General features: G+C 33.9%; 1 protein-coding gene across 1 annotated transcript in view; it reads left to right on the top strand.

Moving 5' to 3' along the window:
• The window catches only part of LOC140790361 (alpha-N-acetylglucosaminidase), a 67,357-nt gene extending 55,091 nt beyond the window's left edge, over nt 1–12,266 (top strand). The window contains exons 15-19 of the mRNA XM_073140413.1: nt 5,289–5,399; nt 10,813–11,054; nt 11,343–11,580; nt 11,658–11,736; nt 11,842–12,266. Of these exons, the coding sequence (XP_072996514.1) occupies nt 5,289–5,399; nt 10,813–11,054; nt 11,343–11,580; nt 11,658–11,736; nt 11,842–12,077 (906 nt within the window). The 3' untranslated portion in view covers nt 12,078–12,266. The remainder of the gene's footprint in view (nt 1–5,288; nt 5,400–10,812; nt 11,055–11,342; nt 11,581–11,657; nt 11,737–11,841) is intronic.
• The last annotated feature ends 2,130 nt before the right edge of the window (nt 12,267–14,396 follow it).

Raw genomic sequence — 14,396 nt, 5'->3', positions numbered from 1 at the left:
GATTGGCGCATGCCTAAAACATAAAGAATACATGTTTAAGGAATCACCTAAATTAACTGAAATGGAGCAAAAAAGGTTTTCCATGAGATTGGACTTTCCTTTCATTCTAATAATTTCTTTACTTTTACACTTTACAAATTAATTTGGGTTGTATAAATAATAGATCTAGCTTTCATTTGTAGGAATCATTCTACATAGACCTAGCTTTTTGGTGCTGAATTTATGAAATGTACTAGTTAAAATATAGGGAAAAGCTAGTAGGCGAAGAACTTCATTAATATGTGAAATTCATTCAATTTGGATCAAAATTGGCATTTTTTTAGGGAAAAGTACATTGAAGAACTTCATTAATACTAATGAAACTAATACAAGCTTGACACATAATAGAAAAGGAGAAGATCGTGCAATGACTCATGAACACACCCTATAACTTGGTAATCACCAACAACATAATAAAGAGATACATTGATATATTGTATCAAACTCAAAAGAAACAAAGAAAATAATACAAGACACAGCTCAAATGGTGCGACAGGCGCAAAAGGCATCAAGAGGAAGGTGTAGCGAGACCACCAACACCAACACTGATTACTGTCACCGACAGTCAACTTGCAAAAGATAACTAAGTGAACTAAACAACAATTTGCTTAAAGGCAAACTGGCGACGGAAGCATAACTTCCCTAAATCCCTCAAACCATCGAAAACCTCACCCTCCACCTAGAGCCTGCCTCGTCGTGGCTAAAACCAACAAGGAGGAATGAGTAGAGCTTGAGCTCCCTATGAAAAAGAGTGAGCTCCGTGTACCCTACGCCTCACCACACCAAGCATCGACAATGAGGTGCAATTGATGTCTAAGAAGGTAAAGAAGAGGAGAAAGATACAATGAGGGAGAGAAGGACCTAGTAATCAAGACTAGGAGCAAGACCTTTCCTAGCCAAAATAGTGTCAACTCACCAATTGCTTTAAAAGCGTAATCTATTATAGAATAATAGCTTTTAATATTTTATAATAACTAGCATATGGATCTTGTGATAGCTCTAAATAATAAATGCTATGTATCATAATCATAAGAAGCAACATTTTTATAACGACGTCGTTAATATGTATATATATCCTCAGTTTTTCTATCTTCAATCCTTATGTCTCCTTAATTTTTCTTAGCAAATGTAGATGAGATGATCTAACCACCAGGTATATCATCAGGATTATGACTAATATTGGTAGGTATACTATCTCTCGCTGTTGAACGACTTATACCAGTCTCTGCCCTTGTTGTGGTCTCCTCTAATATCTCATTTAACTATGGGTTATTTCTATTATCTAATAACCTATTCTTTATGTCAAGATTCGAAATCAGAATCATGACCGACCATGTACCTCAATACGCTTGTGATACACAAAGCCTTACTAATACTTCCTAGGTGTACAATGGCAAGAATAAATAAAAGAAGAGAATTTGCTTTATTTGATTTAAATTAATTGTAATGAAAATAATCAATGTCATGATTAATGTCTCTAAATGAATTGAATTAACAAATAGTCTAAATCATAAGACCAAAGGAACGGAAAGATAAAGGGGTAGGTCCTAAGTGAAGGTGGGGTCCCTATGCATAACATTACTCAGTTTCAACATATTAAATTTTTTCTCAAAAATAATAGTCTTTAATGGGTTTATACTCTCTGGATTTATATTAGCTAGAAGTCATCTCGAGATGATGCTTAGGTTTTTTCCTTATAACTGATCCGGTTAGGGTCATCGAGAGATGTCACTATATGATAAGCACACTCTATCTTTTCTACTAACTATTAAGAGAGATTAGAGTCATCTCAGGAAATCTTTCGATCTATCTTGGGACTGTTCTGTAACCCTGCTAGAGTCACCTAAAAAAGTTACCGTTGTAATCTGAAATAGGACTTTCCCTTGGACTTTCAGTTAGACTTAAGTCACTAGGGAAAGTCGCAAGCGATCTATACTGAGACTGTTCTCTAAGTCATAGCAATATTAGTTATATTTTTGCCCATAAAAATTTGCAATTTGCATAAAGTATGGCAGTACATTGAATTATAATAATTAAATTGCACACAAAAAATGTAATAAATAAATTTGCACACAAAGAATTATATGGTCTAATAAAAGGTATGAAATAATGAACAAATATGTGAGTAAATCCACTCACCTGAGTCTAGATAAGACAAATGAAATCTCTAATCTCTAGTCCACGTGCTAAAATCACCACCTTTAAATAATAAAGAAATAACATAAATTTTAATCTATCTCTAATAAAATTTCTGAATTTTAAAACTAAATTAAATGGCTAAAATGGGTTGAATAAAACCCATTGGATTAGGTTGGACTGCAGCTGGCCCGCAACCCACCTTCTCTTCTCTTACTAATTGGGCTTGGCCAAGGCCCAACCCAAAATCAAATCTTTTTTTCAGTTCTGACACCATTTCTTTGATCCATAGAGTTAACGGATCTTCCTTATAAAAAATATGATTTAAATCAATCAGTTATTCATTTTCTACCTTTATTCTTAAATTTTTATCTCAATCTCATATTATAATGACAAAAAATTAAATTTTCCAATTTTTCCATTATTAATCGGTTGCATACTTTAGTGTGGATTAAGGAGAAAATAGTCCAATTTCTTTCATACTGCGATGAAGACAACTTGACTTAAAATCTTCTTTACTATTAGTATCAAATTTGATGCCTTCTCCCATCTATAGACCACCATTCATTTAGAGTTTTATGAGATATAGTTGCAGCAACTTTAGCAATACCGAATTGCTCCGTTCTCAATCTATCTATCCATCTGAAATCAGAAATATATTACTACATACTAATTATATTGAAAGTTAAAAACTTGAAACAAATAATAATTAAAAAATTTAAGTGAATCATTACTCACTTCTTTATTGCAAATGATTTGTTTATGAATATGGAGCTCAAGCCTACTGATTACCTTCTTAACTCCCAACAAGACTTCACTATTATTATTGACATTAGTAGAGAATTGAAATCTTAGATTTGTAGAAATTTAAAATTTGTAAGTATTCAAATTTTTAAATATTCATAAATAAAAGTAAATTAGTAAATACAAATTAAAAGCATGACTACCAGCAGCATGTATATCTCTATGTAGTTGTCTATTCCATCTAAAATCAGTCATCTTCCACCACTCCATATAACTTTGGCCCACATTTTTTTTAATTGATTCTTTTGCTATGTCTATTGCCTCATGTAAGAAACCCATCTTAAACTTATTATCACTGTCTACAAATCGTAATACTTTTACAAGAGGCTCAAATACTACGGTGACAATTATAATATCATTCCAAAATGCATTTCTAAGAACCATATTTGTTAAAGTTTCACCTAAAGATTTAGTTTTAGATCATATTCTTAATTTTTATAGACGACTCCTGTGATGTAAGCATTTACAATATTATTCTTGTTGCACATAATGCTCTGAAAAGCTAAAAAATGAGTAACAAATCTAGTGACGTTGGGTCTAATGATCTCCCTGCCACCAGTCATTTGCCTAAGTAAAGAACCCAACCATGGTTATATATAAAATTTATCAACCTCTGATCTTCATTTATGTTTATGTCAATTTTAAACTCTTTTGCAATATCCTCTAACATTAGATCAATACATTGTGTCTAATATAAATAAGGTATTTTTATCATAATTAAATTTTTAGTAGCTTTATAATTGGCCCCATTATTAGTAACTATTTGGACTACTCTTTTATCACTAATTTCTTGTACCACCTTATCTATTAATTGACAAATATAATTAGTATTTTTTAAATGAGCAGTAGCATTCACAGACTTGAAAAATATTGTCCCCATGCCAGAAGACACTAAGAAATAAATTATATTTTTTCTATTTTGTGTACTCTACTCATTATATATCAATGTACAACCAAATTCATTTCAATACTGTTTGAATATCTCAATATAAGTACGAAACTCATCTACCTTTGAGTCAAGATATTTAGTAATAATATCATTTAAACTAGGAAACGAAACGCATGCCCTACTGATTGTATAGCATCCACCATCGTATGATAATAAGTACTATCGGCTACATTGAAAAAATATGGTTGTAGAAAAAAAATTTAGAAATAGCCCTACTAATGTGTTTCTTTGCATTTTTAATTTCACCGTAGCAACACCAACTATTGCTGCTTCACCCCAGCAGCAACAACACTTACTATTGCTTCACTGCATGAGGAGAAAGAGAGAGGGAATGAGAGGAATTAGAAACTGAAAGAAAAAACTCACCCGAGGTTGCTGGAGTTGAGGTCGCCGGTGAGAAAGAGAGAAAGAGAAAAAGAAAGAAGAGAGAGAGAAAAGGGAGAAAGAGAGGCAGGGGGGACATCAATTATTGATGTGCTCGGGGTTGGATCCGACCCGTTCCCACCCTTTTCGGCTGGGATCGACCACCGAAATGGATCCGGTATACCCTGGCCATGATCGGGATCGGCTTGGCCAATCCCAAGCTGTTTTGGCCAATCCTATTTAGGATCGGTCAAAACTCAAAACCTTGTAAAAACCCCTAGCAAAGTGTCGGATAGATATCTTACCGAAAAAAGAAAGGTCAAAATTGGTGTAGTGTTACGTTAAATTAACTCTATGAGTTGGTTTGAATCCAGATTTTATAATTTTGAACTTTGAAGATTATTGACAGTATTTGATGTAGCATTTTCGTATTAGTCTTATGCCAGCAAATGAAGACATGCCAATGTGCTGAACTGGCATGTGATGTGTCAACAAAGTATCAGCACGGGATGTCACGCAATGCTTCAGTTTAACTAGTTTTCTACAGAGCAACTTAGGTTAGTTCACTTAGAGAGCAGCTTAGGGTTTTCTATAAAAGGTCATTATAGGGCTGAATAATATAATAGATCTAATCTAGTATTCCAAGAAATTCACTGAAACAGGATGTTGCTTGGTTTTTTTTTATATTTTTTAGTATTCACTGAAATCGCCATAGTCCAGTCTTATATATCATTAATGGATTGATTAATAAAAGAAGTTTCTCGTGGACAAGGTGAGACTTGTTTATTGTGTAATTCTATAATACTTATAAGTGCATTTAAATCACAAATTAATGATAAACTTTTGAGTAGATGTACATCAATATATAACGACAATAAATTTGTCCTTCAACCCTCAACATTGTGATCTTACTCTAATCTTTGTTCACTAAATTTGCGAGGGACAGCATACTCTGACAGTACAGGTAACAGACAAAAGTTTATTCCTGATCTTGTAGGAGTGGCTGAAAAACTACTCAAATAGGCGATATGGTCAAGCCAATCTTGACATCCAGAAAGTTTGGAAAATTCTGTACCATACAATATACAATTGCACAGATGGCATTGCGGTATGAGTATTACTCATGACAATTTCCTTTACAGCAGTATGCAAATTTTCCTTTTCCCTAGTACGAGTAAAATGGTTACATAGATGACTAATTTCATGTCACTGATATTTTTCTGTCATCTTCATATCATCTGGTATTTTACCATTTCGTTAAATTCATTCCAGTCAATCTGCACATATTCATCATCAATAATGATTGTGATTTACATTGCAATGTGCTTGCATGGCATTGTTAGCGCGTTAAGTTTCATGCCTGTCCTTATTTATGCCCTACGGAAAAGGAAAGCCATGGTCTATCATGCTGATCATCCATATGGATTGTCATGAATAATAATCATTTACTATCCATTACATCAACATCATGATATATTAATGGATGGTAGATTACTATTTCTTACATTTTACCCTTCTGCATAAGCTCAAGACTTTCAATACGACTAGTGGGAATGTTCAAGACTTCAAATAATATCTTGAAGTGTTAAATGGGGCAGATTGGTATGTCAGATCTGAATTCGGAACTTCCTACCTTCACAATTTTAGATAACTGCTACTTCAAAAGCATACGCTATATAACACTTTAACAGCTATCATGAGATTTATTATTTCTATACTCTGTATTTCTAGTTAACATGTCAAAATATCTTTGATTGAAGATAGAGATAAATATTACTAGCTTTAACTATTAAGAGTAGAATACAAACATGTACTGCAAATCTGCAATAAATGACCTTTGGACTAGTTTACCTCTGACCACACATTCTGATATTTTTGTTCATCACCATTTGCTTGGATTATGTTTTTGTAACTTCTCCCCATTTGCCATCTAAAATGTATTAAAATATCATGTCGGTACTTTGAAAAGGGTTAATCATAGGATTCACAATGAATTTAACTTGATCAATGATGGCAGTGTAGAAGGCACATGTCGTGCCAATCCCTAGTCGGCATGCTTTCAGCACGCCTCTTCATGCCACTAGCACATCTTTGGCATATTTTTAATAAAAATTTAGGGTATTTTAAGATGTTTTTGAGTCTCCTGTATGTCAATCTTTAGTTTTTTATTTAAATATATGTATTATAGCCTACATTAGAGTCTTTTATTTCTAGATCCTTTTTGTAAATAATCTATTTTATTAAAGATATTGCAATAGTTAAATAGAAACATTATTCAACATATAAAATGATTGAATATATTCATTAAAAATATTATTAATGATTGACTACTCCATAATATAATTTAATACTCTATAATATGATTGAAATAGAAAAAAGTTAAAAAAAATGACCCCGCATGCCATATTATGTTTGTCACATGATAAAAAAAGACCTTATAGAATATTTTAGATTTATTACTCTAATGGATCTGCTTCGATTAATAATATTCATTTCGAACCTCACGTGACCTGTGCCAATTGGCATGATTCAATTCGCAATAGTGTCATTGGCACATTCTGTCCCGTGTCAGGTGCCATGCCACCATCAACATGGCCATCATTGCTCTTAGTGTGTACTTGGAAGATTTCAAAATTACTTAACTAATCAATTTCGATTTTGCTATATGTTTAGAAGCCAAAGTTTATATCACACTAGAGTGTAGAAATTTTCTAGTATTATGCAACAGTGATTCAAAGTTGCTTTCATATATTGGCAAATGTGTATTGCTAAGAGCAAATTTCCCAAATGAAATATGATCCATCCTTTTGTTTATCGGCCATTTTTGCAGTAGAAAACATTCTTATTCAACTTCCTACTGCCTCTTCTCTTCTTATTATGGTTGAGTGATTTTTGTCCTTTCATTGTCAATCTTTTGAATTACCGAAAAATTCTTAGGTTCTGTTGTTTTATATCTAGAATAAGTTGTAAGCATTAATTCTAACATTATTGATGAAGAATGAGGGACCATTTTTCTATTCCTTGTTATGACCCAAAATTCGAATCATCACCAGCCATGTACCTCAATACGCTTGAGTTACACAAGACCTTACTAATACTTTCTAAGTACACAATGACAAGAATGAACGAAAACAAGAATTTGATTTATATAATTCAACCTAATAATAATGAAAATAACCAATGTCATCACTAATGTGTCTCTAAACAAATTGAATTAACAAATAGTCTAAAATATAAAAACCAAAAGAATAGAAAGGTAAAAAATCATATCTCATAACATGCTCAGTTCCAACATACTGAAAATTTGTCTCAATTGAGTCTATACTCTTTGGATTCACGTCAACTAGAAGTCATCTTGAAATAGCACTCAAGTTTTTTCCTCGTAGCTGATCCGATTAGAGTCATTAGGAGATGTCACTATGTGATAAACGCACTCTATCTCTTTTACTAAACTTTGAGGGAGATTAGAGTCACCTCAGACTTTGAGGGAGATTAGGACACAAAAACATTCTGGTACTTGACTAATCCTCCATCTGATCTTGAATAGCCGGAAGCTTCTCCTTTCTCTAATTCTTCCAGGATTTTCTTGAGGTTGGCATCCTTTAATTGCGCAGTCTGGATGCGATCCAAAAATGTAGGTCTGACTACTAGCTGGCTACATATGACCGCTCCCTCCTGATACGATGTCACCTTTATCTCGAAGCATGGGTGTTGCCAAATGTTCCTCTAATGATTTTCTATTCAAGGTATCAGTTACCACATTTGCCTTCCCTAGATGGTAATTGATGCTGGCATTATAATCCTTGATCATTTCTAGCCACCTATGCTGCCTCTAGTTAAGCTCCTTCTGAATAAAGATATACTTGAGAATCTTGTGTTTATTGTAAACTCATGATTCGCCATAAAGTTAGTGACACCAAATCTTCAGTGCAAAAACTACCGCAGCCAACTCAAGGTCATGAGTAAGGTAGTTATTCTCGTAAACCTTAAAGCTGTCGGATGCATAAGCTATCACCCTCTTTGCTGCATCAAAACACAACTTAGACCTTGGTAGGATGCATCACTATAAATCACAAAGTTATCGCCCTCTGTTAGAAGTGAAAGGATAAGAGCTGAGATCAATCTCTGCTTAAGCTCTTGGAAGCTATTTTCACAATCACCCATCCACTTAAATCTTACCCCTTTCTTGGTGAAGTGAGTAAGTGGCAAAGCAATTCGTGAAAATCCCTCCACAAACTTTTTGTAGTAGCCTACTAATCCAAAAAAATTGCGTACCTCAGATACTGAAATAGGTCTCGGCCATTTGCTGATAGCCTCTATCTTTTGTTGATTCACCTTGACTCCATCTTTGCCAATAATGTCCCAAGAAAACCTCATCCAGCCAAAATCCACACTTCTTAAACTTTGCATAAAGCTTTTTCTCCCAAAGAGTTTAAAGTATTATCCTCAAACATTCCGCATGCTTTTCTCTGCTCTTGGAGTAGATTAGTATATCATCGATGAAGACCACAACAAACTAATCTAAGAAGGGTCTAAAGACCTGGTTCATGAAGTCCATAAAAGTTGTAGGTGCATTAGGGAGATCGAAAGACATCATTAAGGACCCATAATGGCCATAGCGAGTCCTAAATGTTGCCTTTGCAATGTCATCACTTTTGATCTTCAATTAGTGATAACTAGATCTCAGATCAATCTTAGAGAAGACCTGAGAGCCTTACAGATGATCAAAAAGATCATCGATTTGGGGTAGTGGATACCTATTCTTCACTGTGATTTTATTTAACTCACAGTAATCAATGCAAAGACATATCAATCCATATTTCTTTTTTACAAACAAAATTGGTGCACCCAAGGTGATACTCGGACAAATAAAACTCAAATCGAACAACTCTTGAAGATGAATCTGCAACTCTCTAACACGTGCGACCCTTTTTTTTCTGTTCTTACATTCCTCATGTTCCACCTGCATTGCAACCTCCTAGATCTCAGATCCAAAGACATTTAATAACTTAAAACTGATGATTGCACTTATCTACCGACTCACAAAGTGTTAGTTTCTTTATTACAAATTTTATGCATAAGATGTGCTGTTCAGGAAATACAAATATATTGAACAATTCATATATTACAATTTGCAACATTTGTAGAGTGTTGGAAACCAAATACAGTTATATACCTTAAACATGCAAGGGTTCAAACAAATATTGCCTCCATAATATTACAAGCTAACTCTCAAGTAGACATTTATCGAGCGCCTACAAAGTATCCTTTATCCTAATCTTATAACCATTTTGTAAGACATGGTGGGAAACCTATGATTTGGTATCAAATTTGATGTAGAAAAAAGGGTTGTATGGTTTTATAAAGAAGGTATTTTACAAATTACACATTACCTTTTACTTATTTTGTGATTCACACTCTATTTTTGACGATTTTGTAACCCAACTCTTCCTTTTTCTCTATAATTCTCATTTAACACTATGACGTTATTTTGACTAATTAATATCGATCAAATTACTAAAATACTCTCACTACTATTTTTCGTCCTCTCTGCCCCTCCTTTAAAAAAGGTATGGGTAATTTATCTATTTATATATTATAACGGAATATTCTTTTGCTGGTACTATTTAAATTACCAGAGGGTGTTAAATGAGAATTATAAAGAAAAAGAAAGTTGGACTACAATAAATAGATAAAATATAGGGTATGATTTGTAAAATTCCCTTATAAAGAAAATCACCACTATCTTTAGGCTACTTAAAACTTCCTTTCCACATGTGTCCTTGTAACAGTCTGTGTCACTATGCATTTGTCTGCAAGCTGACCTATAAGTCACATGATGCGTTAATTCATCTTTCATATTTATACAGTATATTTGGCAATTTAAAATGAAAAATACATATGTACTGGTATTGCTTGCAGACACATTAAGCAAACTGAAAAAACATTGGACCTCATGAGACAATGTTTTCCTCTATTTTGGCTAAGTATTGATAAATTAAACTAATATAATTTAATACCTTAAGCTTTGTATAATTACTAAAGGAAATTCAAAGCAATAGAAAAAGTAATATATGAACTACAAACTGCTGGAATATGAACCAATCACATTATTGAGTTCAAAAGTGTGATATTTAAGCCTCTCTAAATAGACAGTCTCTTTTAGAACAGTAAATCAAGTAATAACGTCACCTAAGGCCAAAATAGGTGCGTATTATAGATTTATAGTGGCCATACTTCACAAAGTCTTTTACTTAGTATTGCATCAATCAAACTCTGATCAATGTCTAAACAGGTCTGCAATTTCTAGTCTAACACATCTACAAAACCATATGATATCAATGATTCTAATTATACATCAGGGTTAATATGATCTATGATCATATAGAACCTAGTTTATAACATTTATTTAAGATTTGTTATCCTCCATGAAAATGTGTCCTCTTTGACTCGGGAAGTAGTTTGTTATAATAAAAGCTTTCTAATTTGTTTAATTCTTACCTCATATATGTTTGATGCAGGACCATAATAAAGACTACATAGTCGAATTTCCAGACACCAGTCCTTTCGTAAGGAGTTTTAAACCATCTAAAAGACAGATCCAAGATCTACCAATTGTGGAAAACAAATTTAGAATCTCTTTAAGAGAGACTTCGTCTGATCTGCCACACCCACATATCTGGTATTCAACAGAGGAAGTAATCAATGCTCTTCAGTTATTTCTTGATGCAGGAAATGATCTTTCAGAAACTTCAACATATAGGTAAAATTTCACCAACTCCCTGATTTCAAGAATATTATCATGTATGCACATTTAAATCTTGATAGTTACCTATATAGTTGCATAGCCTGCCTTTCATGTCATAGCATCTGAAGTTTCAGATTTTGCTACTCTGGAATGTTTCATGATAGGATTAGTAATCCAAAAAAAAATGATGATATGTCTATAATCAACTATTTCAAGTGTTGCAATCAGTCATGTTTGCTTAATGTTTACCGGTAACTGGATGTGAGATAATATTTACTGAATTCTAATTGTGACTGCTGCCAGATATGATCTAGTTGACTTGACGAGACAAGCTCTGTCAAAATTAGCAAACCAAGTTTATTTAGATGCAATGAGAGCCTACCAAGGAAATGACGCATCTAGTTTGCATATTCATTGCCAAAAATTTATCAACCTTATTGAGGATATTGACACACTTTTAGCTTCTGATGACAACTTTCTCTTGGGAACATGGTTAGAGAGTGCAAAAAGACTTGCAGTAAATCAGAATGAGAGAAGACAAGTGAGTTTCCTTTTCTTCTACATGCATTTGACATTACTACATGTGTAGAAGGTTCATAACTGGATTCAGTTTTTCAGTATGAGTGGAACGCAAGAACACAAGTGACTATGTGGTATGATAACACAAGGACAAATCAGAGTAAACTTCATGATTATGGTAATAATACACCATTTTAATAATTGCCAATTATAATTAATTGCATTGAGATGGCTTACCATTTTTATTTTATTTTGCTTCTTTTTCGTTGCATCTCACAATCAGCTAACAAGTTCTGGAGTGGGCTGCTAAAGGATTATTACCTTCCAAGGGCTTCGCTCTATTTCAGTTATCTGACACACAGTCTTCAAGAGAAAAAAGATTTCCAACTAGAAGAATGGAGGAAAAATTGGATATCCTATTCTAACAATTGGCAGATTGACAAAGATCGCTATCCTGTTGAAGCTGTAGGAGATGCTTTAGCCATATCTAAATCATTGTTCATAAAATACTTATGCTGATTGTTTCAAGATGCAGAGAAGCATAAGTTGCTGAACTAAACACATCTTTCAGTTAAAATTTGCAATCCTCTCTTGGGCTGGTCCTTCAAAGGATCTATACTATTAACCTCACATTGGAGGTATGTACTAATTATATATAATGTTGACTGACTAAATAAATTCATTCTCCCCAAGGGTTTTACGTCTGAAGCCATTCTCTTAGATCTCTTGCAATGTGGTTGTTCTTCGTGTCATTAGTATTCTCTTGTACTGAGTTGTGCTTATAATGATAAATAAAACCTATCAGTAGATGACATTACCTGGATATGAAAAGGAGAGCTTGTTCACTACATGGAATTGTTTGCAAATGCAGTAGTTGGACCTCAGTTTTATGTTTAATGAATTATCCATGGAGTCATGTTCATAGTTCTAGAACATAATCATGTTCACTTCATGTACAACTATACCCATATGTGGATATGGTTATGAGATTAATCTGTTGGACCACAAAACCCGCCCTCCAAGCTCCCGGCTTACAAAAGAGCCATCAAAATTAACTTTCATCCAGTTGTGAGGTGGAGGTTCCCAGCAGATAGGATTTAGAGGGTTAGGTTTCAGTAGGCAGACATACTGGTTCTCAAAGTCTTCGTTCGTAAAGAGAGTGAGTCCAAACGAACAATTATTAAAAATAACGTTGTTGCCAATTCTAAAATTTGCCATATGATAAGAGCAAGTAGAGTTCAACCAAGCTCTCGACTTAGCTAACATCCTGGCTCCCTCGTCAAACCATAGACCAGAATCCCAATTAATACAAAAATTAAGGTTAACCGAAAAATGGTACCTCACAAGATCCAACATGGTGGTGGCCACCTGACCGTGGAAACATAAATGGGATTTGGTTTCAGCTTCAAGGGAACAAAAGTACAATTAACATTAGTCCCAGCCTAATTGCATTTAGCTAGTACTAGGTGGGCAACTTAGCCCAAGCAAATTTCCACAAAATCATTTTGATTTTGGAAGGGATACGAAGATACCAAATGTTTTCCAACAATCCTAGTTATCCCCAAGCCTGAGGGGATTACGCATAAAGCAGTAAGCAATTTTGGAGGTAGCTATCCCTGTCGGATGAAGCTTACAAATCCAAACATCTACTCTGTGATGAATACTAAACATAAAGTTTAGAATATATTAAAAGGACATCACTAAAGCAAGCCAAAACAAGCTCATAGTTCCTAAATATTGGAACTTGATTTATTTACGCCCCGACCTCGCTCGACTATTTGAACTTGATTTCTTTATGCTCCCATTCACTTGTGAAATAAAAAGTCTTATTCAAGAATAAGTATTCTTATTCTAGTGTAGTAACTAAACAATATCTTAGCTTATTTTGATATAGTAATTTATTATTCTCTCACCTTATTCCATACAATTTTTCTAAAAAATAATTTAATAATAACATATAATTAATATATTGTCCGTAGATTAGATATCACTTAATTACACATCATGTCAACTACAATTGAGATTCCTTCTATCTCTCCTCTTTCCTTTATTTTTGAAAAACAATCGTGTCAAATAAATATCTGTAATGTCATGTACTACAACGCATTGCCACTCCATAGCTATTGCATAACCACTTTCTAGTAACACATTGCCACACACTGCCATTACGTAGTCATTACATGGCCACTGCATTGTTACTACATTGTCATACACCATCACGCACTATATAACCAATTCATTGCTATAGCAAAGCCACGTATTGCCACACATTACCACGCACTACATAAACCACTATGCTGCCACTGTATAGCGATGCAATGCATAGCCATTGGATTGCCACACACTGTATAACCACACATTGCCACGCACTATATTGTTACTACATTGCCACACACTACATTACCACTACATAGCTACTATATATGTTACGAACTAGATCTAGATTGATCCTGATGTAAGAAAATTATAAAAATTTAGATAGTGGTAGCCTCATGAGATAAGGTTCTACTAGCTTTAGTTTCACGTCAATTGGACATCTAGATGAAAAAATATGATTAAAAAGTGGAGCAAAGTCAGAATAGGGCAAAATGGTAAATATCTGACATTAGGCGGTTGTCGGAGGGTGAGGATGACTAAGGGTGGTAGTGGATGGCCGTAAGGTAGGGTGGCTACTAGTGGAGGAAGATGGCTAGGGTTTGGAAGATTGGAATATTTCTACGGCTATGATCTATTCCTTGAAAGATAAAGGTGATCTAACGGCTATAGTAAAAGATAAAATTAAAAATAATAATGTGGCTAAACTCAGATTCATTCAATGATAATTATCAACACATATTC

The sequence above is a fragment of the Typha latifolia genome, chromosome 6 (assembly GCF_019914945.1).
Source record: "Typha latifolia isolate L0001 chromosome 6, TyphaL0001v2, whole genome shotgun sequence".
Classification (NCBI taxonomy): domain Eukaryota; kingdom Viridiplantae; phylum Streptophyta; class Magnoliopsida; order Poales; family Typhaceae; genus Typha; species Typha latifolia.
This window is presented reverse-complemented; position numbering and strand designations above follow the sequence as displayed.